The 26,176-nt window shown below is 40.7% G+C and overlaps 1 protein-coding gene and 1 long non-coding RNA gene across 3 annotated transcripts in view; one reads left to right on the top strand and one right to left on the bottom strand.

Annotated features, from left to right (window-relative positions):
* The window catches only part of igsf11 (immunoglobulin superfamily member 11), a 122,661-nt gene extending 99,128 nt beyond the window's left edge, over positions 1-23,533 (bottom strand). For both annotated transcript variants that reach the window (XM_085380335.1, XM_085380334.1), the window contains exon 1: positions 23,003-23,533. In XM_085380335.1, the coding sequence (XP_085236461.1) occupies positions 23,003-23,063 (61 nt within the window). In that variant the 5' untranslated portion in view covers positions 23,064-23,533. The remainder of the gene's footprint in view (positions 1-23,002) is intronic.
* LOC146653709 (uncharacterized) overlaps positions 1-26,176 on the top strand; it is a 364,224-nt gene that overhangs the window by 335,102 nt on the left and 2,946 nt on the right. The gene's annotated exons all lie outside the window — the stretch shown is intronic.

The raw sequence follows: 26,176 nt of genomic DNA on the forward strand, positions 1-26,176 counted from the left end.
ATGCTTCCACGCCAGCAAAACCATATCTCTCACATAGCCTTGAGGGAATTTCTTCAAATTTGCTGCTTGAACTCTAGGATGAACTGGTTAGATTCTGGTCATCAAAAGTTAAAGTTCACTGTGGCCTAATTACATTACATCACTCCTAGGACGTCCAGAGTTCAAGTTTGGACAGACAAGGACATGAACTGCAAGGTGGCTGGCGTGAGGTGACAAAACTTGATCCTCTATTTTTTGAAGTTTTGATTTTCTCATCCAACGATTGTTGTCCATTTTAAATGGAACTTGCAACGCCCTTAAATACACCTTACTTATAAAATTCATAAAGCACAGGGACCGACTGTACAGTGTTGTGGTTTTAGAAGAAACAACATGCTTTCAAATTGATATTAACTGTCAGTTTATAGTCGGCAATGAATGTGGTATAAACTCTAGCGGGATTTGCTAGCGTTTGCAGATGTTTTGTTTAGCCCATTCATTTTCTCCAAACTCCTCCCTGTATGAGTGCCGGTGCTTTAGAATTGCTGCTGTGAATCTTTTTGAGGGGCAGTAATGGGCTGTTAATTTGATGAAACAAGTTATTACAAGGCACTGACTGAATCAACTGATTGCTGTTGTTGCAGTCTTAAAGTAAAAAATAAAGCGAGCTTTTTGGACATTCACTATCCGGACAGCTTATGAGTCCTGTGTTCAACAAGAAATAAACTGCTTTGCACACTGAAAACAAAAATAATAATAATAATATTGGAAGCAATTAGGTTTCCTCCAACAGAGGCCTTGACTGTAAACAAAGTTCAACACATTTGGGCTTTTTTTGAGTTAGCTGGCTCGACAAATCCTAAAACCCCAGCTGGTGATAATGGGTGTCAAAGCAGTGGTTATGGCCCGGTGTGCCCTCAAACAAAAGAAGGGAGTTTACAGAAAATGGCCCCATTAGTGCCGCCTACTCCAGTCAGATGATGATAAAAACGGCGATAGCAGGGATAGCAGGGCAGGAACATAACCTGCTCCCGACCGAAGTAAAAAAAATCCAGGCACTTTTTAATACAGAAAAATCTGACCTCAACATGAAGATAGCTCGGTAACCTTCATAGTACACCCCTCAAAACAAATGGCAAAAAGGTGTCTCATCCAGCACCGCCCGACTCGCTTCATCTATCTATCTGCCAGCTTCAGCCTCAGACTGTTAAACCAAATGTGAAATCTGCCAATGCTGCTGATTTGTTCTCTCAGGTTTACTTTCACAAGTCAACTGGTCCCCAGTTACTCTCACTTAAAATTTCTTAACGGTTCAGCACTTAGCCCACCACTCCTGTCCTCGTGGAGCCTGTGATACTTTGATAACAAGCTATGAAACACTGTATCATATATGTCTCATCTCATCTGCAAGGCCAGCTTATAGTATTAATTTTTCATCTTAATTCAAACAAGGATTAATTAAAAACGGAGCCTTTTTTTCTCCCCTTGGTGCATGGCAGTGGCGTAATCTGTTACTGTATCTGCTCTGGCTCCACCATTGCAAGCTGCATTCACGAGTCTTTATCTAAAGAGTGTTTTACTGTAACAATGGTGAATAGTCTCATGTGGTTGCGCAGGCACACTGATGACAGTTTCAATGGGTCCTGCTATTCCACACTAGGCTCATTTTAACAAAGGGTATTTTTTTCCCCATTGTGCTCTAATACACAACACACATTTCCACATCTCTCTCATCACCCAGTGGTACAGTAATAAAGAAAAGCTACATCTCGCTCTCTCTCTGTATCTGCCTCGCTCCAGCTCAGCACCAGTCCCGAAGCATTACTCAGCTCTATTCCACTTATTTGCAATGCACAAAAGCAAGCTATCGAAAATGACCAGAGTTGAACTCCAGCGGGGAAATCATTCCCTAAATACAGAGAAATCTTTCAAGAACGAGACAATGCCCCGCCTTAATAAAGTACCCTCCAGCTGAGTACAATAGAGTCATTGATCATCTCGTGTCATCGTTAAAATCTTGTGTTTCATCTCACAGCTTTAATAAAGGGAAAATGTCAACCGTTTACAGGCCAGAGAAGATGGATTACTTTATATTCTGCCATTGATTATGAGATGTTTATGAAGAGACAGAACGGGACTCACAAGTCCCCTTGAGGATCCTCTATCCTGCTATCGCTGACTGAGATTGTCTTTGTTCCACAATGGAGTTTCTCTCCACGTTAGTGTTATATACTGCAACTCTCGATCATCTCACTCCCTCGGCCATCTTTATGACATCACGTCACTGCAGAGCAATGAGAGTGAACTGTAATTGCACATCATTGTTGCTTTGCCATAATTACAGTTGTGATAGTGCACAGGGAGAAAATGACTTAATAGTCTCTGGGTAATTACCCCAATTGACTAGATGGCAGCTAATTGGATTGTTTGACATTGTGTGAATGTCTACATCTTTGCGTGTGTGTGTGTGTGTGTGTGTGCGCGCGCGTGTGTGTGTGTGTGTGTGTGTGTGTGTGTGTGAGAGAGAGAGAGAGAGAGAGAGAGAGAGAGAGAGAGAGAGAGAGAGAGAGAGAGAGAGAGAGAGAGCACTTGACAAAAAATAATAATAACCACAAAAGACTCCATTTGTGGAAACACTAAGACAAAGTCACATAATCATCCTTTGCAACTAATGGCATTGCATCCAGATTCACAAATTTTACATGGGGAATCCATTTGAAATTATTTCTAATGACTTTGGTCATTTCTTAAAAATTCATTGCCTATTGCAAACCATTCTGATCTTCACAATGAATTTTTGGACAAAAACATCACTCTTCAAGAGCAGATAATTACTTTACCCTTTAAAATCATCTGATGGTGTTAAAAGTATACCTAAAAATATATAATTATATATTTTTTTCTTAATATTGTTGACCTCACTACGGTTTAAACATAGTTAAACAGATTAACTATAACAATAGCTGTCACAATATTATAATCAACAGAAATACCCAGAAAAATACCACTTTTGATACCATTGCAAAAGAAATTACAAAGTCAAGAGGCTTTTTTTATATAATATATTAAATGTTTTCAGTATATATCCCTGTTTATTTCCGGTGCTTATGATGACTTAGTACTAGAGCTGGGCGATAGAACGATAACGTATGTATTGCGAAATAACTTTTTCTCGATAAAAAAGTTAAACTATTGCAATAGGCCTCATCTCTCTTGTCCTCTTAAAAAAAAAAAAAAGAAGAACAGCCAATCCAAATTAAGTAGCGCAGAGCCGAACCAATCACAGCCGCAGCGTCACGTCACGTGACTTGTTACGTACAGCACAAGTGCCAAGCCGCATATGTGTATTTGTTTGGGAAGCAGCCAGCCGCCGTGCCGCCCGGGTAATGGAGGAAATGAGTGTGCCGACTACAGAAAAATCAACTGAGAGCGTGACCGAAGGTTACCAAAGAGAAAACAGATGATGATGGTTCCAATGCTGGAGAGATTGTTGAACGGAAAAGCCATAGAAGTTCCGTAGTATGAAGGTATTTCGGCTATTTCAAGTCTGACAAAAAAACAGAGTAGCGCGCACTGCAAATTGTGCCGAAAGCAAGTCTGGAAATACAATAAAGCGGTGCATGCTCAATCTCTGACTGGAAGCGCTAATTCGTCATTCGGCTTTTGTCAGACTAAAGTAACTGTTAAAACTGTTTGAAAAGCTAAGCTATACAACAAGGAGAGATTGAGAATTTCCTTTTAGTTCTCAGTTTATTTGATATTGACAAAAGTTAGTCAGTTTTGTCTGTTCTTCTGTAAAACAAACTAAGATTTATTTTTAGAAGTAGTCTGTTTTGTTTGTTCTATTTTGAAACTTAAACGCTTTAGCGGCTGCCTTTTGTGTAGTTTGCAATATTTGCCTTTATTTATCTGAAAAAGTCTCATGTTCCTTAAGTACATCTACCCTGTTGAACTTATTATGGGAAATAAATATTTAAATCAAAACAAGCTGCTGATTATTTCACATTTTACTTGTGAGCAACGGCACATTTAAATCTTACAAATATAGTTATTTGGCTTATATCGTGATAGATATCGTTATCGCCTGAAATGAAAAAAACATATCGTGATATGAAAAAATCTTATATCGCCCAGCTCTACTTGGTACCATATTTATGTTGCTTATCAGTTAAGGTAGACTTTCACTGTTTCTCTCTAGCAGCTTGTAGACTCTTCTCAACTTCAATCTTGGATTTTAAGAGAAAGCTGACACTTTTTAGGCACAAACAACACAATAAATGTTAAATCTGTAAAATTAACAATATCAATAGCATGCTATGTTGCTCCTACCTTAGCTCCAACCATAGCTGCTAGCTATCTCAATAATAATTTAACAGACAGCTAATGAGGATAACTGCTAATAAACAGTTAATGTTAACATATTTGAGGGAATGACAATGTTTATAGCAATTTTTAATTTCAATGTTGTTGAAACAGGTGCTTTAGTCTTCAGGGTGCTTTGAAAGTTTGTTGCACTTCTGTTCATGTATTCAGCTGCTAGTGAAGGGAGTGCTGTGCTGTGAACTCATAAAAAAGACATACCGTTATTTTTTCAGAATTTTGCTGTTGAAAGGTGACATAAATATCATAAATATCTGATAGCATTTAATTTACATGTTCTTATTTGGTGAAGGTGGGCAGCTTAGCCCTGGTAGGTTAACAGATGATTGGCAGTAGGTTTGAAAGTGAGAATTTTTGGTTTCTGTCTCTCTGTGTTAGCCCTATAATGGACTGAAAACTTGTTCATGGTTGACATTGCAAAATGATATCCCTTAATAGGCCCAACTTCTCATAACGTGTAAAATTCACACAACTTACTTTTAAACCTGACAACTTGAACGACCAGAGGAAGGATCCATGTTCTCATTTAGTTAACTGGAGACCGTTGACTGGTGAATATCCTCTCAATTCATTCAGGCTCATACATGACAGCATATGATTTCACTATATGCGAATTAACATTAAAACCACCTTGATTATCTCCTTACAGTGTTATGCTCTGCCAGGAAGGCTCAGGCCCTGGCATTTGTGTGGATGTTTATTTGACATGTACTGAACCTGAACACTGATGTTAGATAACCCCTCATAGAAAGATGCACCCTAATTCAGGAAAACTGGCTTTGGCAAAATTTGTTCAGAGCAGCTCAGCAGACATCATAAAGAGCCCCAGACACTGACTCCAAACTGTCTCCAAAGTCCCCTTATCCAGATCCAATCAAGCATTCACGAGATACGCCACACCAAGCCGGATCCACAGAGGCACTACCCCATTACCTCAAGGACCCAAAGCTCCTGGTGCCAACACTCATGTACCAGACACCACACTGAAAAAAGGCCATGTTGGATTTACTTGATTCAATAGTGGACATTGGTTGCACACAAATGTTCTGCTTTGGCAGAAACTTAAACAATTGTGTTCAATCAACACAACTTTTTCATATTCAATAAACATGTTCATAAAACGCGATTGAAACATGTTTAGATGAAGTAAGTTGAGCTCTTGAAATATTTTAATCCTTCACAATTTTGTCATTTTATTTCAACACCAATTAATAACATTTACCCCAATACTACTTGCTCATTTAAATACTACATGTTGTCTTCATATTACATAATGTTCAACAAAGTCTAGAGTCTGGTTAAGATAAAAAATTTAATGGATCTACAACAACTAACATCCTATCTTTATCCTGGTTGCAGGGGGGCTGGGAAATAACCCTGAATTGTTAGGCAGGGTACACCCTAGACAACTCACAAGTCTGTCACAAACAACCATTTGCACTTACATTGACAGGTAATTTAGAATCATCAATTAACCTAACTCTAACAACTGCACAACTTTTAACTGTGGGAAGAAAGCAGAATACCCAGAGAGAAACCAGTGCAAACTAGCCAGATTGTGGATTTGAACCCAGGATCTTCTTACTGTGAAGCAACAGCACTAACCACAATGCCACCAATCCAGACTTAACAAAAGTAGGAAAGCTATGATTTCAAGGCTTGATGCAGAATTTTTTTGTACGTTTTTGTCCTTGACAGGTTAATTCACAATAAATAGCAATAGCATGCACGTGGTGTGTCGTAGTTGTCTGCCTCTTATAACGCCAGTGATTTTCCTACAGTTTGACATCTCGTGCGATCTTGTGAATTTCATGAGTCCAGCAACTAACCACTCTTACTAGATTGTATCATGTCATCTCAACAAGGACAAATTAAGTTGTTGAATTTCGTACAGATCCTTCATGATTTAATTACGTTCATAGAAGCATGAAATTATTGTGTTTAAATTACAAGTTAGACTTTTTTTAATGTAAAAAACACCGAATTTACTTTTTTCAGTATACCAAAAAACGTAGTGGAGGCTACTCGATTTGACTGAGATGGATACCTTCCTGAAACCACGATCCAAAGCATACGAGACTGAAAGTTATTGACTTACTTCACTCGAACATGATATGAACAATTTAATCTAGCCTCTCTGCAGATCATGTAGTTTCTACACTATATAGTTACACTTAACTTTAAAGCATGAGGCACTTATGTTAAATACACGCAAGATGCTTACGTAAATCCAAGAGTTGGCCAATCCCTTTTTTTCAGTGCATAAGACATCACCCAGACATGATTTTTTGGCTGATTTTTTCTACTCAAGTCATTTTCTCAAGCTCACACACGTGATTCAGCTTCCTTAAGAACTCCAGAATTACTTTAGGAATCCAGCAAATGTTACCTGTCACAAGTTCATAAAACAGGCAGGAGTTCTGTACTGAGAGTATTGTACAGCGATTGCAGAGATCTCTGATGCATTAGAGGGTTTGTTCACCCTGCACACATTTTGACCCCTTCAATGGTCTCCAATTTGCACAAGATCTGATTTTAAAAAGCATCTGCTCACATATAAATAGCCAAGAGTTCACTCACACAATCATATTTATCTGAGCTCACCATCCATTATGTACCCTGTCACGATTTTCCAATCACAGGCCTGGCTGGCAGGCTGTCATCGACAATCAGGAGGAAATTAGCAGGCAGCAGAGCATTTCCTACAAATCACCACACTAGATCTGGAGGCCCTGTGGAAAGATAAACCTTCGGAAATCTTCAAATCCCATCCACAGTTTGTCACAGCAGGGGAAAAAAGACATAAAGAGTGTATATCAGGGCCTAGTCCACAGCTTCTTCTTTTTTTCTTTTTTTTTAAATCATTCCAATCACTTCCTGTCTGGTTTGTGATTAAAAATGCCAACCTTGGGAAAATGAGACTTTTAGTTTATAGAAATATTTCTGACCAAAAAAGTAAGAAATATGTTTATAAAAAAAAAAGAAAGAAAAAAAACAGAGCAAAAAGAAAATGACAGATAGAAAATTATTTGCTGTAAACCATAGCTCTAATTTTGTAGCTGCCCGACAGCATGTGTACACATGCATGGTCTTGCCTGTGTGCCACCAAACTGATCAAATAAAGCCAAAGCTATCTATAATCTATAAGCCAGGGTCGTAGACCAAATGACAGACATAATCTGTAGCAAAGCCCATTTTAGCAGATGATTTGGGCCTTGGCTCCATAGTTTACACATTGTTCCACATTCACAAATCATCTCTTAGCAGCCAAACCGGGTAGAGATCATCAGTCACGGCTCATCAGAGGAGGCAAGTAAGCAAGCAAGTTGCATCATCCTCACTCATGTAAAAGCAGCATGGAGGGTTTAATTCAGTGCTAATGCAATTAAAACTGGGAGAAAAGACGCCGAAGTGCAAAGAAGGAAAACATCTTAGGAAGTTGCCCGAGAAGGCGACAAATCAAAGGCTTGTTTGTGAAATAATAAACGTGACGCCCCAAATTATGGACCCTTACAAATGTATGTAGTTCTGTTTGTCTGTTCTTTCCTCAGATAAGCTGAGAAAGTATGAATGCATGCAATCAATATGCACTTCTGTCGCTTTACAGTTACACCATTTCATTCACTGAAACAGACAGTCCTTATTCCTTTAATATTGCCACAGTAATATTTAGCAATGTTTTCCCAAGGGAGACAAGTTAAAGATTTTCCTTTAGTTGTTTTTGCTCTCCTTTAACACTGTCTTTCACCACCCTCCAATTAAACAGCCATTTCTTTTCTGTTTAGCCAGAACACTGCCTCCGGCTTCATTTTCCATTAACACTCTCCACTGTTATTCTTTTCTTCTTGAGCTATTTGCAGGGTGTTTTTAGAAAGCTTGCAATGCCAAGTGCTTTAATCTCTGTATAGACAGAAATGGGAATGCTTTACCTCTCAGACGCACCTCTCAGACCTTTAATGAGACACAGCATTAGCCTCGAGGTGACAAAATCCTCTTTTCCGAAAAAGATGGACAACTCCGTGTTGCGCAGGGATCCCATGTGAGTCTGGATCACTGCATCAGTAGGAGGCAAACCAGCCTAGTCAATCAGTCATTGTCACTCGGTATGTTTTGTATGCTCATTCAGTCTTGAACGAGATGCCATTAATCAAAGCGCCGTTATCCTTTTTTTAATGGTGTCATAATGAAAACAGTGTCCTTCTCGAAGTCTGTTCAGTTTCTGTGTTTCTACCATTTAACGCTTTCTCCCAAAAAGATTATATTGACGAACGCTGTAGCCTTAATGATGAGTTTTGATACCTCAGTACATAACAATAAAGACATGTTTTGAAGACCATTAGAATAGATTCTTGGTTTATAGGTTAGGCAAAGACCACCCCCACTGACTTCAGATGCAAACCCAGTCATTCTGTTCTATAAGCAGGCCTGAAGTGAGACAGAAACTGCTTGGTTCAGAAAAGAGCTTCAGTTGTCATGTGTCAGTGTGCAGATCCAATTGCAGACTTGGAGACAGGACTGAATTCAGACCAGCATTTTATTGCCTGAGCTTGGGCAGCAAAATACAGCAATACAAAAAGTCAGACTAACCAGGAATTAAGCACTTAGAAGTTATAAAACCGAACACACACATGGGAAAGGTATGATGACAACGTCACCAAAACTAGACTCAGACAATAAGGAGACAGGAGGGAATCAGGGCAGAGAGGACACACCTGGGGGACATGGCTGAAGGAATGTAAGTGACGCAAGACAGGAAGCAGAACTGAACATAATGCACACGAAACAAGGAACTATCAAAATAAGACAGGAAAAATAACAAACTCAGACAAAGAGACCCAGACTTGAGACACAGGAACAGAGTAACACAACACAAAGACATGACTGGAGGAGGAGACGACACTCACCTGGGACCACAGGAGAGGATAATTAAATATTAGAAACTAAGAAGATAATCAGATGCACACTATGACCTTAACATGAAACTGGACACAGACCAAAGGTAAACAAATACAGAGATAAAGGCTGACTAGACAAAAGAAGGAGCCTGTGACAGGAGAGGCAACTTGCACCATTACAGGATTAACAACTAGGAATTTAAATAACAAAACTCAGAAGACTAAATGTTAGAACTAGAACGTAAATTGTTTCACAAGTCCAGAAATAAATTGAAAACCACCAAAACTTAAAATACATGGCCTAGGTAGTAGGTCATGTAGGTACTTCTAGTAGTCGTTCAAGGGTTAAAGAGTTAACCGCCCTCACAGTTGATGTCATGTGGGATAAGCGTGAATGTGGACCAACATTCCATTATTGTGTTATGCTTATTTAAAGCTCCTGCAATAGCTAAAATCTACTTAAAAGGCTTTTTGTAGTATAGTGGACAAATAGGGCACACACACACACACATAAAATTACTATGTCAATGGGGTATATGGCAATACTACTATCTGGCATTATCAGATAAGTCTGTGAAATACCCTCGTGATGTTAATGCACGAGGGAGGGTGGGGGGAAGGATTTTTATGTGTGTGTGTGTGTGTGTGTGTGTGTGTGTGTGTGTGTGTGTGTGTGTGTGTGTGTGTGTGTGTGTGTGTGTGTGTGTGTGTGTGTGTGTGAGTGCGTTGGTATATCTTTTCCTGCGCGGCCTTGAGATAGTAATAGTGAATTTAGCTCCTCGCATTCGTCAATTACTACTTGATAGGGCAAACACAAAGCAGTAATCAGAGCGTTGGACGGTGTTTCCAGGCCCCCACCATCCGTCCCAAGGCTATCAGAGAAGGCAACCAGATAAGACAGTAAAGACAAGGATTAAGGGCTGGAGTGGCACAGCAACATATGGTGCCCCCCGATAAACATGCCCCTTATACTGCTGTTACACAAACACCACCTACATGTTTGACACAACTAACAGGTCTCAAAGGATGTACGAAAAGAAATCCTCTTCTATTTCTTACTTAACCTTTAAAGTTTACCGTGAAATTACTGTGAATAACGTTTAGCGGCTAAAACTTTGTTTTGCTGAGCTAAACTTCTCAGACTGTGTTATTTTGTTGACAAAATAAAAGGTTAAATCATTTTTTATTATTGTTTAACTAAAGTACTGAGCAGTTATGCTATAGCGTTATTTAACATTTTGCAATTTTCTTGAAATATCATTTCAGTTTTGAGGCTATATGTCCCACCCCTAATCTACAGCAATCTGTAAAACATGGTGAAGGCTCTGTTGTGGTTTGAGGCTACAATTCAGCGAGTATTGTTGGAGATCATGTCAAAACTGATGGAATTATGAACAAAGAAAATTATCAACAGATTTGAAGCCACTATGCAATACCATCTGGAAAACATCTGATTGATGAACAGCTTAATTTTTCAGTAATAACAATGATCCCAAACACACTGTCAATGCAGTGAAAACACACCTGGACAGAAAAACACATAATGGAACACAGATTGGCCTCCCCAGAGCCCACCCGTCCATATCACTGAAGCAGTGTGTGATCATCCTGATGGAGAATGTAACAAAAGTGCTCCAACACTGTTACACAATACCTCAGGAAGGTGAGATTAAATTTTTTTTTCTTTTTTTATAAAGACCCTTAATGGTCTTTTTAACTCTTCCATAGATGTGTTCCTGTCTTTGGATGGGTGCCATTTAAAAATGATCAAAAGGATCATGCTGCCTGTTTTTATTAAGTTTGAAAATCCACTTTCACTCAGCTCCAATAGTGATTTTCATGCACATGCACAACAATTCATAGCTAGCCTAATTTTACCAGATCAAAATGTAAAGTTTAAATTTAGCCTTGTTTTAGTTTAGTCATTGCTTTCAATTTTAACATTTAAAAAATAAATAATCCCATCATTTCATTTTCCATTATTTTGAGGCAGTTTTTATAACTTTAGTCTTATGTCTATTTATTGGTACTTGCCATCTTTTTGGATAAAAAATATTCCATCGATTTATTAATTTGTCCAAAATTCCTACTAACAACCTCAGCAGAAATACATTTCTAAAAATGAATAAATCGCTGTCAGATCGTGCAAAGTAACGTGCAGTCAAAGCTTTGGTATTCTCTGGGTCTCTCAAACCAATATAAATCATCTTTTCTAGTCAAAATATGTTAATATGTTTTGCTAATTGTTGTTGCTGCAAGAATAAAATGTGCTGTTTAATGAGCTGTAGCTAGAAAGCTAATTAGCTAACTATCCTGCAAACTGCTGTGCACTTTTCCCCAGTGACTCTCAGCTTGGTCACTTGTTTACTACGTTAAGGATCAGGACAGGATGTGTCTTCATGGTTTTAAATTAGATAAAGAAAAAAAATCATCTGGGTTCTTTTTGAAAAAGAACCCAGCTCAGCGACTGCATTGCTTTATGCAAACAGTGCCATAAGACGCCCCATCTAATTATAAGGAATCAGATGAATCAGATGAATCAGATGAATTAATACCAATCTACTATCATGAAAACAGAGAATATAACATTCTTCCACTGGTATGAGTTCTTCCTCAAGGAAGAACACAGTACATACGTGTGCTGTCACTGCCAATAAAACACGCTATTTAATTTCAGCGGGATGCTTCAAATTGTATTTCAGCAATATGATTAGATTTTGAACTGCTCATATTTTTAATCTGATTTCCTTTGTTGGGCAACAAAATGAACACAGATGCATTGCCTTTTCTATCAAGAGTTAGAACAAGTCCCGCGACAAAAAAGCTTACAGGTCCTATCTCCTTCTGTCCCTATCCGAATACCCGCTGAGCACAAAATCTCCAACAGAAAGAGCAACAGAACAGAAATTACAAAAGCCTGATTAATGCAAACATCATCCCCAGATCAAACAAACCAAATAACCACTCAGTAGCTCTAATTCTATATACAGGCCTCAGGTGGCTCTGTGTGTGCCTGAACGTGTCAACTAACAGCTTTTCGCTATATGTTCATGTAGGCATGTGCGTGTTCTGCAAAGGTATGTCTGTGTGAGCAAGTGTATCTGAATGTGTGTATGTGCAGTATAAAGTGTATGTGTGTGTGAGCAAGTGTGTATTCCCTCACTTAGTAAAAGTCCCACCTGGTGCCCCCTCCTGTTCAACTGGATGCAACAGAGACAATGTTAGAGTGAAGTCTGCTGTAACAATGCACAGATGGGATCTCTCTCTCTCTCACTCCCTCCCTCCCTCTCTCTCTCTCTCTGTCCCACTCTTTTCCTCTCGCACAGTGCGCCTAATGCGCCATTCTTCCTGGCTGTTCACATGTATCAGATTTGACATGCTCACTCGTTGTTTGCAAGGACAGAACAACCGGGGACCACTTTTCAGTCTCATCCTCATCCCTGAAAAGTCATTTGTGTTTCGGCAGAGTGTGTGGGAGGGCAGAGCAATCGAGGCAGGGAGAGAGAAATTTTGACTGTGAGCGAGAGTCACGGAGAGAAATAGAGAGTTGGTAAAAAAAAGGAAAGAAACACAGAAATCGGGACAGCAGAAGAAAAGGTGATGCAGAGCAATAAAGCGGGCGCGAACGCAGTGAGCACAGCGAGGGCAGAGTGAAACCTAAAGAGGATATAGGTCATGATGCAAAGAGGAAGAGAAGCTGGACATTTTAGAACAATATGAATGAGCAAGAGAAAGTGTGCGGAAGCATAACACTGCTGAGAAAATGAGGCTCTAAGGGCACTGTACAAAAGAGGGACTAATAATGGAACTACAGAGGGCTGCTGCCTACAGCCTTTCCTGCAGGGAACAGGCAGCCAGTTAACATACATTTACTGAGAGCCAAAGTGTGTCACACCTAAATCTAACCTTGCACTACAGCAGGTCTCCTTCTTTTTTTGTCCTTACTGAACAGCTAAATGAAAGCAGTGGTTCATGTAAGCATGATGCTGATGACATAAGAGGACATAATGCATATGGTTCTTCTGCACACCTTCTAAAAACATTTGAATATCAAAGGAATAGTTGAGGTTATTACCACTTGATACCTGCTGTTATTTTAAGTCCTTCTGCTCACTTATGGTTATATTTTACCCACCATGGTTTTTGTGAGGGGTTTTTTCTTTACTTTTTCAGTAAGACCACCCCACTGAAAGCTTGCCTAATCAATCACAGTCCATGCGGTCACTTTTAATCAGATTTTCAGAGATCAGAGATATGTAGCTATATTTTAGATCTGGCTACAACAAGCGATGTCAGCATGTTCCAAGAATTGATTCCCAGAATGCATTAAATCGAAACCTGTCTTTACCATCCCGCTGCCTTTTGAAGGGTACTTTTTGATGATTCTGAGAGTACAGACATTAAACTGGAGAAAAAGCAGAAATACTGCAGCAATGTTTTACCCCAACAGCTAGTTTATGAATTACCTATGGCAGTGAAAAGCCCTGGGCATATTTAATGCAGGAGAATCTGTCCCTTTTTCATCTTTCTTTCTTTTTAAAAAAAAACCAACAACTTTTTTCCCCAATCTGTTTTCTTTCCCTTTCCAGAAATCTGCATTTTTCCCCGCATTATGAGAGTAACAGCCAGGATTATCAGGACAACAAGCACATGGTTTCAAGATGAGTTTATCAGCTCACCCTGACCACATTCCTCCAAAAAGAAGCATGTGAATTCATTGTGAAAGATAAGGGATCAAAGGGTTTTCACTCAACTATCACACTGCTTTCAGGAGAATAAAAACATTATTAAGGAAATATTCTTGCAAAAAGAAAGAGTGGCATGTACAGCAGCAAAAAGCTTTCAAATGGTGGTGAGTTTTCCATCTTTTCTAAACCACGTCATGTCTGAGATCTCTGAACCTTAAAAACGTAAAGGAAAGAAGTCGTTTCTGCAGGTTCAGTCAGCCAAGTGTCCAACAATCAATGCAGCAATTACGGCAGAGCGCAGAAAACCCACTGAGTGCAACACTATGCAATTTAGAAAATTATAATCTAGTGTATGAAATTATGCATAGTATATTTTTAGAGACTGCACAGTTATCTGATGTAGACAAACTGACTGGACCACCGTGCACTCAAAGCAGGTCACAGGATCGGCATCAACTCCCAGTGTGACACCAGCTGGTTCAGCCTCTGGGTTCATTCAAGTGCTGAAAGGTCATTTAGTCTTTGTTTAGATCAATTTAGAATCAATTTCAAATTCGTGATGCAAGGCCACTGTACTCCAGGGAGTACAGTTGAAAATACCGATGTACAGTCCTTGCTTCAGGACACACTCTTGTTAAAAAGTCTAGGACCCACTCACTCACAGGTCCTACTCATTTGTCACTGCTAGCAGCTTTTAAGCAAGCAGGTTTTGTGCCGTGTGAGAAAGATACGCTCTCATTGCATGATCATTATACATGTAACTACAGCTGCAATCAGAGCAGAGTCATAGCCTATAACTTTTGTGTGTGGTGAGTCTGTCAGATGCAGAGCAGCAGTTTGTAGTTTTGAAGAGACTGCTTGACAGCTTTATTGGGGTTTTGGCAGTATTAAAGTAGAGCATATGTAAGCACAAAGAATAAGACAATAGAAAACAAATGTTAAGGCCTAACATCTGCTGACACCAGGCTGAAATAAGCTATTACAAGAGCCAGTGTTTAGCGAATAGCCTGCTTAGCCCACCTAGCAGCACTTGTGCAACATGGAGGAAGGTAGCAAAACTTTATCTTTGCATTTGATTTCGATTGCAGTCTGTTGTAATTAAAGTCCTTGGGCACTTGCATTTGTGGCTTTCACTTACATTTATCTATGACTGAGATCTACTCAAACTCATGTATTGCCATGAATGAAACTAGCTATGATTTTTGCTCCATATTGCCTCGCCTTTCCTCAAACCACCCACTGCTGAATCTGTCAGCCTGCACTTTAAATGCAACTCCAACTACTATAAAGGAGCAGTGTGGTGTTTGTTCTTGCACTCTGCTAATCACTAATGCTCTGAAATCTCTCAGATAAGGAAGCTTGTTTTTAATGGATTCTGGTGGTTCAAAGAAGAAAAACTTGCTTTCCGAGAGCTGATTATCATAATAACATACCCTTTCAGTACACAACCCTCAATTTAATCATGACAGAAATCCACTTCAAGGAATTTAAAACTCTTAGGAAATTATTTTTAGCTAAGATGGCTATATACAAGACATGAACATAAACGTCCCCAAAGATTTTGTGATATAATAGGCGGAAACACGATAGGCCACACTTCCTCCAATCTTACAAAACAAAAGCCAAAATATGGCTGCCTTCTTGTACTGCATAGTCTTGAGTGGGCAATGGAAAACTGTCCTGTTCTTATACAATATGAGTGAAACAGGCCCACAATACTGAAAGAATACAAGACCACCTAAAACATCTGGATGGAATTGATTGGATGTTATTGGTCACTTGGTAGCTGAACAGATGATGCATTAAAAAGCCAATCGTAATATGACAGCTGATACAACTTTGCAAACTCAAGCAGACCCTGTATTTTATTGGGCTTCACAATAGCAATGTTTATAATTCTTTAACAATTCAATTTTTCCCCTGAAATGCTCATATTTGGATCCTCTCGCTATCATTCCAGTTCACTTTAAACAGTTGTAGTTTGACTGGAACATGTTGATGTACAAATGTCTTTAGCCACGTTAATTTCTTTTGATTTTTCTTTTCTCTGAGTGAGACTTTTTTGTCATTTTTAAAGTGGTCGTAAGGCTGAGGTGAATCATTTAAAATTTAAAAAAGCACCAAAACTGAGGAATGAGCCAGTGTTGTCTCTATACATTATAGACAACTTCGCGCTTACTGAAAGCCTGTCAGAAAAACACATTATGTTCCCATTTCTTTGAAGCTATAAAAACTAACAATAACACTGTTTCACAGACATAAATTGAATTTTTACACCAAAAATATATTCTCAAAGAGATATTAGCCAAAAACTTGGCACTGTCTCAGGGTAAGAGTGGCTGCAAATGAACCATTTTTAAAGTAGGGAAACAGGTAGAAATGGAACTGACAGTCGGTAGCAACAGGTCTTATGGTCTTATGAATCAAATCTGAAATTTTAGGTTCAAATCAACATGTGCAGAAGAGCTCAGGAGAGGAGTGTGACAATGAGTGTCTAAAGCCATCTGTAAAACACGGTGGAGGCACTGTCATGGTTTGGAGCTTGGGGGAATGATGAACACATAAAAGTACCAACAGATTTTGATCCACTATGCAATACTGTCTGGAAAGAATGTGATTGACGGCACTCGAATTTCTCCACATGACAATGATCCCAAACACACGAGCTGTGTGGAGCATACCTGGATAAAAACAACACTCAGGTAAACTATCAGTCATGGATTGGTCTCCCCACAGCCTACACCTCAACATTATTGAAGCAGTGTGTAAGGTTTTCTTGGTGGAACAGAACAAAAGGCACCCAACATCCAAAAGGGAGCTTTGAGCGTGCTTCAGGATCCTGGAGAAGTATTCCTGAAGACTACTTAAAGGATTGACAAGATGGCTTGGCTAAGGGAGTTCAAGAATAAAGGTGGTGCTAACACAAATTGACTTTCAAGCTTGTTAGAACTGTACAAACTCTGTTTTTGCCTTATATACTGTGTTTCCATTTATGTGTTATATGTATTGCTGCACTATGTTCTATTTTCTTAGCAAAATCTAAAGAAATTGGAGATGGCTCAAGACTTTGCACAGTAACATACTTCAGATTTGTCTATAAGCCATAATGTTGCAGCTCTATTAATTTCTTTGTTTTTTCCTAAGGTCACCGTTTATATTGTTTTACTGTAAAAGAAAAGATAGTAATGTGGGTTTAAAAAAGCAAAACATATTAGTTATTGGTCTTTTATGTGTTTTGAAAAATTGAACTCTACACAATAAAAAGTGGGGGTTAACAGAGTTTTAACAAACCTTTTTTAAATTTATTTCTGAGTTGGTGCAACTCAGCAAGTCACAAGGCTATTCACAAATTCAGCCTATACAGCAGAGTGAGAGTCTACCTAATGAATCTAAGAGACAATCTGATGGTCCGCGACTGGGAGATTTGGGATTGGTGGAACAAACTGATGGAGTCATTACCGTCCAAGGGAAACCTTGATCCTTTGGGATCAACTGTAATTTATTTGCCAGGGGAATAAGAGGGCCCAAGCACAAACAGCCTGCCTGTTAGTGCACACCTGTGGGAGTAATGTGTGCACGGGAGCATTTCCTTTTGCCATTGATCTGAGCTCATAAAGACTTACAATGATGAACACAGCAGCTATTCTTGGTAATACCAGAGATCAACTGAACGACCATCAGGCAGCCACTGACTGAAAGCTGCAATATATCACACACACACACACACACACACACACACACACACACAAAAGGAAGTAAATGGTGTGGGAGAGCTTGTGTAAATTATAAGACAATTAATATGAATTGTTAGAAACATGAAAAGTTTAAAACTTGGACCGCACAATTTTTAAGAGGTACAAAGAGCCTACCATGGAAAAGAGGATGAATGAGTAAGCGTTTTATTTTTTAGGGGGTTTTGTGATACTGATGTGGCATCAAGGAGGGGTTTTTTCAAGAGCCTGCAAAGACACAATACTTATTCTGTTAAATCAAAGTCTATGGAAAGCCCCAATTTGTGCCTGCAGTTTCGCTGACTGGCATGCATGACTTTGCTCACATTTGCTGGATTTAAGAGACCGATTTTTCCGCCCACTTTTGTTGTACATGCAGAGCTTTTGAAACAGCAATTAAGTAAATTTACAGCAGTTCTGACTCGTGAGTAAACATGAGTTTACTTGATATCTTTAAAAAGAAATTGTAAAAGTGGTCATTACAGCGCAGTATCTACATGTTCCAAACAACTCCCGAGCAACTTATTTAACGAGCGAGTCAGGAGCCCTGTCAAAACCTCAAGAGCCAGCAAAGCAAAACTGCTCGTGTCGTAGCGCCCTGAAGGAGAGGATCGCGAGGGTGCCGCGACAAGAGGAAGACATCCGCCTTAAATATGTATAAGCCTCGGGTTCACCCACACACTCGAAAGGAAAATCAAGCTAAAAGACGCTCTCATCCCAATGCCTCAACCTGCCACAGTGTGTTACAGACGAAGGCGCCGTACACATAGAGCATGTAAATTAAATTTTGTTCTGCTGTTTAGTCATGAATTACTTTGTCTTTTTTTTCCAGCTTTTTCAAATGATATCACCTCCTCTGCACCTGTAAACCAACAAAAAAAAGCCCCATTGCAAGACTGTAGTGATTCATTTCCATCTTTGAGTCACGAAGCCGACTTGCCTTTTCAAAGACTCATAAACTAACATCAGCTCTCACAATGGCGCGATTGTCGCACTTCATCCACGATTATCTCTTTGCTCAGAGCAACGATCTTGTGGCTGGAGATGAATCTGGCCACTGTTTCAAGTGCTGCAAGGTGTCATAAAGTAAAAGTCAAAAAGCTTTAGTCACACACTTTCTCTGCTTACATATGAACTTAACCTATTATTTTTTTCATGTAATAAATGGCAAACACAAATCTAAAGCAAGTTTGACAACGGCACTGACCACAAGCTGAGCTTCTGGTTTATTAAGTGACACGCAATTTCCCCGACACTCCGTTTCGCCATCTAACCCAAATGCAACAAAAAGCCCCACTGATCGCAGTGCTGCATTAAGAGCATCACCCTGCTTTACTACATCCTCGTGATTTCCTCATTTGCCACTGTGATTAGAGGTACAACCAACTCCAAAACCTCAAAGCTCCAAACCCCCAAATCTCTGTGAAGTGACCACATCAGATGTTTGCCCCAGATGCTTGGCCAACTGCCGTGCAAGCAAGAGGCAGCCTGTGGATTCTTTGGGGGCCTAGTTTAATGTGTGCTTAAGAGACCAAGGGACCGGGCAAATGCTGCTCTCTCTCTCCTCCAAATATCTGCCCATCATTTATTCATTCACACTCCCAGGATGGCCGCGGCTGCCATCATCTGAGGACCACGTCGTCTGAAGTTCCCTGCGCCTCTGTCGCTCAAGCGGCCACGTACACGCACGCACATGCACTTTGCGAGCGGTCCCGGAGGTCTTTTAATTTTTTGAGAGGCTATTTTTAGCGGGAAAAATAATCGAGGTGGAAAGTTCCATCTGTCCAACACTCTTGTTCCAGCTGCTCCTTTTTAGCAGCAGGCAGAAGAGGAGAGGGGGTGAAAAAAAATCTCTACTTAACGGCTGAAACTGACACAAACTGCTTTTTTTTTTTTAATCTGCATCAGCAGCAAGAGAGGTGTTCTCTAAGTTAGTACCTGACCAACTAAGCGGGAAACTCTCGGCACCCCTACATGTTCTTTACTCTGCTACTGGCATAACATCTCAGGGACTACTTGCCGCTCTCCTCTCTCTCATTGGCTTTAACTAGCAGACAAATAGCCTAACAAAATAAAACGGTGACAATTTGAAGCGGCAAAAAAAGGCATTCTGGTAAATATGCAGTTGTTTCTCACTGGACCTGATGGTCATTGAAATATACTGTAATTACTGATGAAAATAAAAGATGATAATATTGCGACTGAGTCCAAAAGAGGAAAGGATCCAAATATAGCACTGAAGGAACCAGGAAGAACATGCCAAACTTTACTACTGGGCTTTCAGAGCATGGGCATGATGGCAGTCAGCAATGAAAAGACAACACAAGGGTGCAGGCAAACCAAAAACACAAAAATCACTTTTAAGGAACACAACACTCCAATCTGGCGATTTGGGAGAACTACATAGGAGGTTTTTATACTTGGAGGAATAATGAGTGGACCAGAAACAGGTGATACAGAAGACTGGCAGGAAAAAGAACAAGGCCTACAAGATGAGACTGGAAATGACTTGAGCAATAAGTATAACAATAACCCAAAATCAAAAAAGATATCATTGTTTAGCACACTTTTCTTCATCCAGACAGGTTGTTGTCTTATGGTCTGCAGATCTGGTGAGTACTCCTGCTGGAAGTAGATGAAATCTAATTTCTGGGACGGATTGAGTTGGAAAGTGGACTTGCAAACATGACAAAACGCAGCAACCGACACGACAGATAAACCAGACTCACTGTGTAACTTTGATGCCGCCACTTTCAGCAGAGCCTCAAGAGGTTAACAAGCTCACAGAGCGAGCAGGAAGGAGAATTGGTCTAAGTTCTGCTTTGAAGCAGGCACGAACGCCCTGAATGCCAATGAGCTCTGAGAAACAGACCATGTTGTCTCTTTTTAACGCTTATTCTCACTGAACTCTTCGGTCCAAACCTGAAGACAACGGGCTAATCTGAGCGCTTCTGTGTATTCAAACTTGAAGGATTCTATAGGAAGCGTTACGCAGGCGAGTAAACCAAACAAAAGCAATTGAAAAGTTCAGAGCCACCAGCTCCGCTCGAATTCAATTTGCTGAATTGACTGAACCTCGGGATCTGTCCCTGCTACGCCCTTGAGGGCTGTTCTGGGTGTATCTTTAAATCAGGGCACGGTAACAGAGCGGCCCTGTGTTGGTATCACCACGGGTGTTCATTGTGACAACAGCTGAACTAATCTGTTTATCAGCATAGAGTCTCCACTGTTCATTCTTCTAACTTTTAGAAACTTTCTTCAAATGATCCCAGCACTGCAGATCCAGACGAACCCAACTTTTCTTGCGAGGCTGCTGTTGAGATGAATCCATTTCTAACTGAGAAGAGGGGATACAATATTTATGTGTAACTGGGGAGCGCTGATGGCTGAAGAGGACACGACATGTCCTCTAACTAATGCTGAAATACGAAGGGCCCTGCCACGAACTAGGCCATGATTGATGCCTGTCCGAGGAACTCATGAATTTTACTTCCTTCTGTTGCTTTTTCCTGCTTTTTAAAGCTTTTCCATTTTTCATGCTTTTCTGTGGACATCCTAAGGCACTTCTGAACAAAAAGTAGGGGTTTTTTGCCACACGTGTGAAGCAAAACTACAACAAACTAATATATATGTATAAAGTCTCATGTGTAATATCTTCAAAAACAATCTGATGTCTATTAAGACTGATCTCATCATCCTAGAGACTATGTTTGGCGTGAAAAAGTTGAGGTCAACAAACACAGAAGCCACCATGAACAATACAGACTTTGCTGCATCAGAATTTATTTATAGCAACACTGGCAGCTCCCCAGCAAGACAGCAAAAGGAGAGAAGAAAGGCTGTCCTGCTTCTCTCTGAGCAAGTTGTCTTGTTACAGAGATGCTGAACTCACATCGGTCTTACTTAACCTAAAGTCAATGCAAAGCTGAGGTCTTTTGAGCCGGACAGACACATGGAGTGACCACAGTCCACGATGTACTATCATGGGCGTGTATGTGTGTAACCCGAGTGAAGCTGACGAGAGGCCACGCATCCACTCACCGCAGAGGTACCCACAAGCCAAATAAGCAAGCAGCGGAGTAAAAACACCTGGGGAATCGGGCTAAATTGAATCTTGCACAACTCTTCGGTCCAAATTGACATGTCAGACTGGTGTGTGTGTGTGTGTTGCAAGGTTCAGTGCAAATGTTGCATGAAGCTCTGAGAGGAATCAGTCAATATTCAAGCATGTCTCTGCTCTGCTCTGACGTGTTTTTCAATAAAGATGTGGACCTCAGGTGAAAGGAAATTTTAATATGAGCACCATATCCATCCTTATTCAGTGGGGAAACATCATATCTGCAGCAATATATTTAGTCTATAAACGGCAGGCTGTTAATATTGTCTTTAATGTTAACTTAATCTTGTTTTTCATGAATTCCTTCGTCTCACCTAAAGCTTGAATAGGACGCACAAGGACTTGTTTTCAAATTTTTAAACTTTGGTTTATTTTATAGCAGCAAGTGTGACAAACTCACTAAACTTGCAGGCACTCTCGGCGAGAACACTGTTAAATTACTGCAGGGATAACAGCACCGCTGCGCTAAGAAGAAAGGGAAGGTAAACAAAAGCGCACACATATACATAACTGCTATTTGTGCACGCACACAATAAAATTCCCATCGGAGGGCTATAGGAACATCCAGTGATTTTCCTTTGGGGCTGCTCGCTCTCCTGTGCAGCCTGATCATCATACTCCTCGTTAATCGGGCGGATTACCAGCGCAACCCTCCACCGTCTGCTCCGTTTCTATTTTAAAACACAGACACTACTGTACCACGCTTTAAAGTGTATCAGTGGTCAAAAGAAGGGGCGGGTGTGGGGGGGAGAAGAAAATCAGACCTCGGGTTGTGTAAGGTGGCCACAAGGAAAACTAAGCAGTGCGCATATGGATAAGACGTGCACGGTCAAAAGTGCTCGGTGGGGATAGCGACTAGCAAAAGGCGGAAAAGTCTTTTTTTTTTTATTATTTATTTATTTTTTTGTAATGCCGGGGATTTGTCAGCGTGATCCAAACACAAAGTATTAAGGAGGGCTGGGATCATATGGCTTTTGGAGAGGCAGAGCCCAAGAGACAATTCAATTCCAGGTTCCAAGGGTTCCAAGTCTGTTTTTATACCAGTTATAGACATATATGGTCATGGTGACTTATCCAAGTTACAAAAGAGCCACATTATTATTAGTAGTATTAGTATTAGTAGTAATAGTAGTAGTGGTATCATTAACCTACCAGGCGCTTTCAGTTTATAGTTGGCGCACAGACTACGTTTCCAAGTGTCATATAACTTACCCTCCATGCAGAAAATGACCATCCAGGCTATCCATAGATCTGAGTTATGGAACTTCACCATGGCTGGTAACTGTTCAGTAGTAACTCACTTTCAATTTAAGACCACTGCCTCCTTTCTTTATGGAGGTCTCCGCTCACAGTTTCCTCAAAGAGAAGTAATTGTTCCTTATAACAACATGTAAGCGATATGGGGGCTTTTACGCAGCGCGCATTCTCCAAACGGTATCCACCAATCCACCTTTCTATCCAGCAGGCACTCTTCTTCACTTCAGAGCTTGTTTTAAAAACTAACTAGCCTCCCTCCCGTTCTTTGGTAGCCGCTGGACACTCCAAGGCTATTTTCTTTCCCCGACCACTCCAATCAGTTTACGCACGCTTGGAGAAAAAAAAGAAAACGAAGAATCACTCTCCACCTGCTGATGTTCCAAAAGTCTGTCCACTCTCGCTGGAAGTAACTTACAAACACGACTGAAACTGACACTTTCCGCGCCCGCTCGGTGATTCTCTCCAACGCGTCTTGTTGCGCTCCATGGTTTTTCGTCTGTTCGGCTGCAGCTGAGCAGACCCGAGCGTAAGTCGGAAAGTGTGGGGGAAATGTCCCACTTCCGGTCGCTGTTTTTCAAAGCAAACGAAAGAAAAAAATCAAATGGGAGGTATTTGATAGAAAAAAATCTGAAAAAATTATAAAGTCAAATCGTTGTTAGATGGGGATAAAGGTCAGATGTGTCAGTACCTTCGATCATCCCTGAATTGCCTCACCGATCATCTTTACAATTCACTGCAGTCATGAGGTCGATACATATGAATACTGGTGGGTTAACATTTCATTTTTACTTTTCTAATTATCTTTCTTGCTTTTTGCTTTGAGGTGCTACTTAAGCATTAAAAATAGCCTCCCAACTTGAAATTTCACATTTTATTCCATTGCCATTTATCCAAACTAGCAAACAGGGACAGCAGAATCCAGCACCGTCAGGCTGGGCGACTACACGCCTAACCTCAGTTGGCTTTTATTTTGTAGGCAACACCCCACTCTGTCCGCGAGGGCCTGGCTGTGTCCGTGCGGCTTGACGGCGCTCAGCGGCGGTCGATTGAGACGAGCTCGAGCCTGGCTGTTGCTGGGAGACCGTTGACGCCAGACGAAAGAGAGACGTTCGCGCCCTCCTGCGGCGCGTCGACAAAAGGCCCAGTAGAATGAAATAGAACAGACCAGAAAGCTTTGCACACTTCTGTGTGAATCATTTTCTCTGCCTGTCACGGTGACAGCATTCATCAGTTTGTTTGATATTGCTGCTATATTTGAGCTCTGTGTTCATTTTCATAATTTGGAATTTAACAAGAGAGCGTTGTCACTGCCACACCAGAGGAGCCTATAATTACAATCAGTCAGGAGAGTTCTCTGAGAGACAATGGCTGCAGAGCTCTTTACAAGAAAGCAAAGTTACTTCTCTGAAAGTCTCTTAAAGCCGTCTGCATGCATTCAAAAGAAGATAGAAACTTGGACTATTCGTGCATTGGTGGTTCTTGGTGTCCGGGGATGGGCGTCTGGTATGCACCAGCTCACTCCTAGTGGCTGCTTGTCGGGGCCTGGAGCCTGGGGCTCACTCGGGCCACTTCGTTGGGTGGGGTGCCCTCGGCATCTCGGCCTGGGGCTCGGTCACTCAGGCACAGCTGGCTGTCGGCGGAGCTCACGGGCGCGTCACTGCAACTCCCCCTGGCTTCTGCTCCGCAGCTGCTGAGTGACCCCTCATCTGGGGCTCTCCTCAGCTCTTTCCGGGAGAGTGGCACGGTTGCCCCTCCGTTGGTCTTCCTTGGTCTCTTGTGTTCTGGGGGCCTCTGGATGGTGGGGGCCTGAATCTCCTCCATACCCTGGACGACGGGGCTGTGGCTCCCCACACCCTCTAGCAGATCATTGCATGAAGGAACCTTTTAAATACAAGCGCGCTCATGCTCACAGGTGTACACACGGGTGCTCACACACACAAACTACACCCTTTTTGGCTCCTACCTCAAAGCACACTGAGCACTGTCGATCCTACGTGCTGCACAATAATATTCAATATTTAGTATTTACTGTTATATTCAAATAGATCATCGCAATGATGTTTTTTATTATATTGATCTGTTTTTTTGCTTGTTTTCTCTTTTTTCTTTCTCAACAGGTGATCCAGGTGATTGATATATGTATTTTTTGTCTGTTTGTTTTGTTGGTTTTTGGGATTTTGCCCTTTATCACCGTTCCTCTTCCCCGCTGTTTTTCTCTCCCTACCTCTCTTTCTTTCTCCCTTTTCTTTCCCCCAGTCATGTCTGTCCCGTGTGTAGCAAGTGAAAATAAAATAAAATAAACATTTGGTTTATTTTAAAAGGAGAAGCAACAAATAGAAACAAAAAAAACTTGGACTAGACTGTGTCTGTGGCAAAGAAGGAAATAAAATAGAAATCTCTTTTTCATTAAAGAGTAGCACGGGGATGAGCATGAACTCACAGGCTAAAGGAACTCATCAGCGATTAAACAAGCTACCAAGGACACTGCATCAAACAACCTACGTACGGCATCTAATTACTGTGATCCACTGATCTCACTTAGCTCATCTCTGCACTAAATGCCTGCTTATATCTTTTCTACTTCACAGGATTCTCAGTCTTGTCAGTCTCAGAGCATCAGAACATCAAAGGAGAAACATTATGAGTGAAGCATTTGTAGATATTCTTCACTAATTAGATTTTTCAGAATTTAAAAAAAGTGCAGCATAAGCCATGATGGGGGGGGGCAGCACCATATACATCACTCCATGCTTTTATTTTTTTTTCCAGCCCTAAAAGCTTCTGGCAGGTATTCACTGTTTGCCACAGCAAGTAGATAAGTTGAACATTGGAGCATCTTAAAAAGGCCCGAGGGCTTCCCCTCGCTCTGTCTCTCTGCTTGAACTTTAAACTTTCCTCTCATCCACTCGCAGCTCCCTTTCTGAAAAGGGCTTGCAACCTTTGTGATATTCATGAAAGATGCTTGAGGGGCAAAGTTACACCCAGTGCAACGGACCAGGGCTTAAAAGTTTGAAGAGACATATGGCGTTTGGCATCATACTTAAAAAAGAGCTCTCAGTGTCACCCAAAGGCAGAATTAATTAAATGATCTCTTGGAAAGAAAAATTTAAAATTAAAAAGGGAAACTTA

Source organism: Rhamphochromis longiceps, linkage group LG14 (genome assembly GCF_057381845.1).
Source record: "Rhamphochromis longiceps isolate RC_006_pf linkage group LG14, R_longiceps_female_GT1.1, whole genome shotgun sequence".
NCBI lineage: Eukaryota > Metazoa > Chordata > Actinopteri > Cichliformes > Cichlidae > Rhamphochromis > Rhamphochromis longiceps.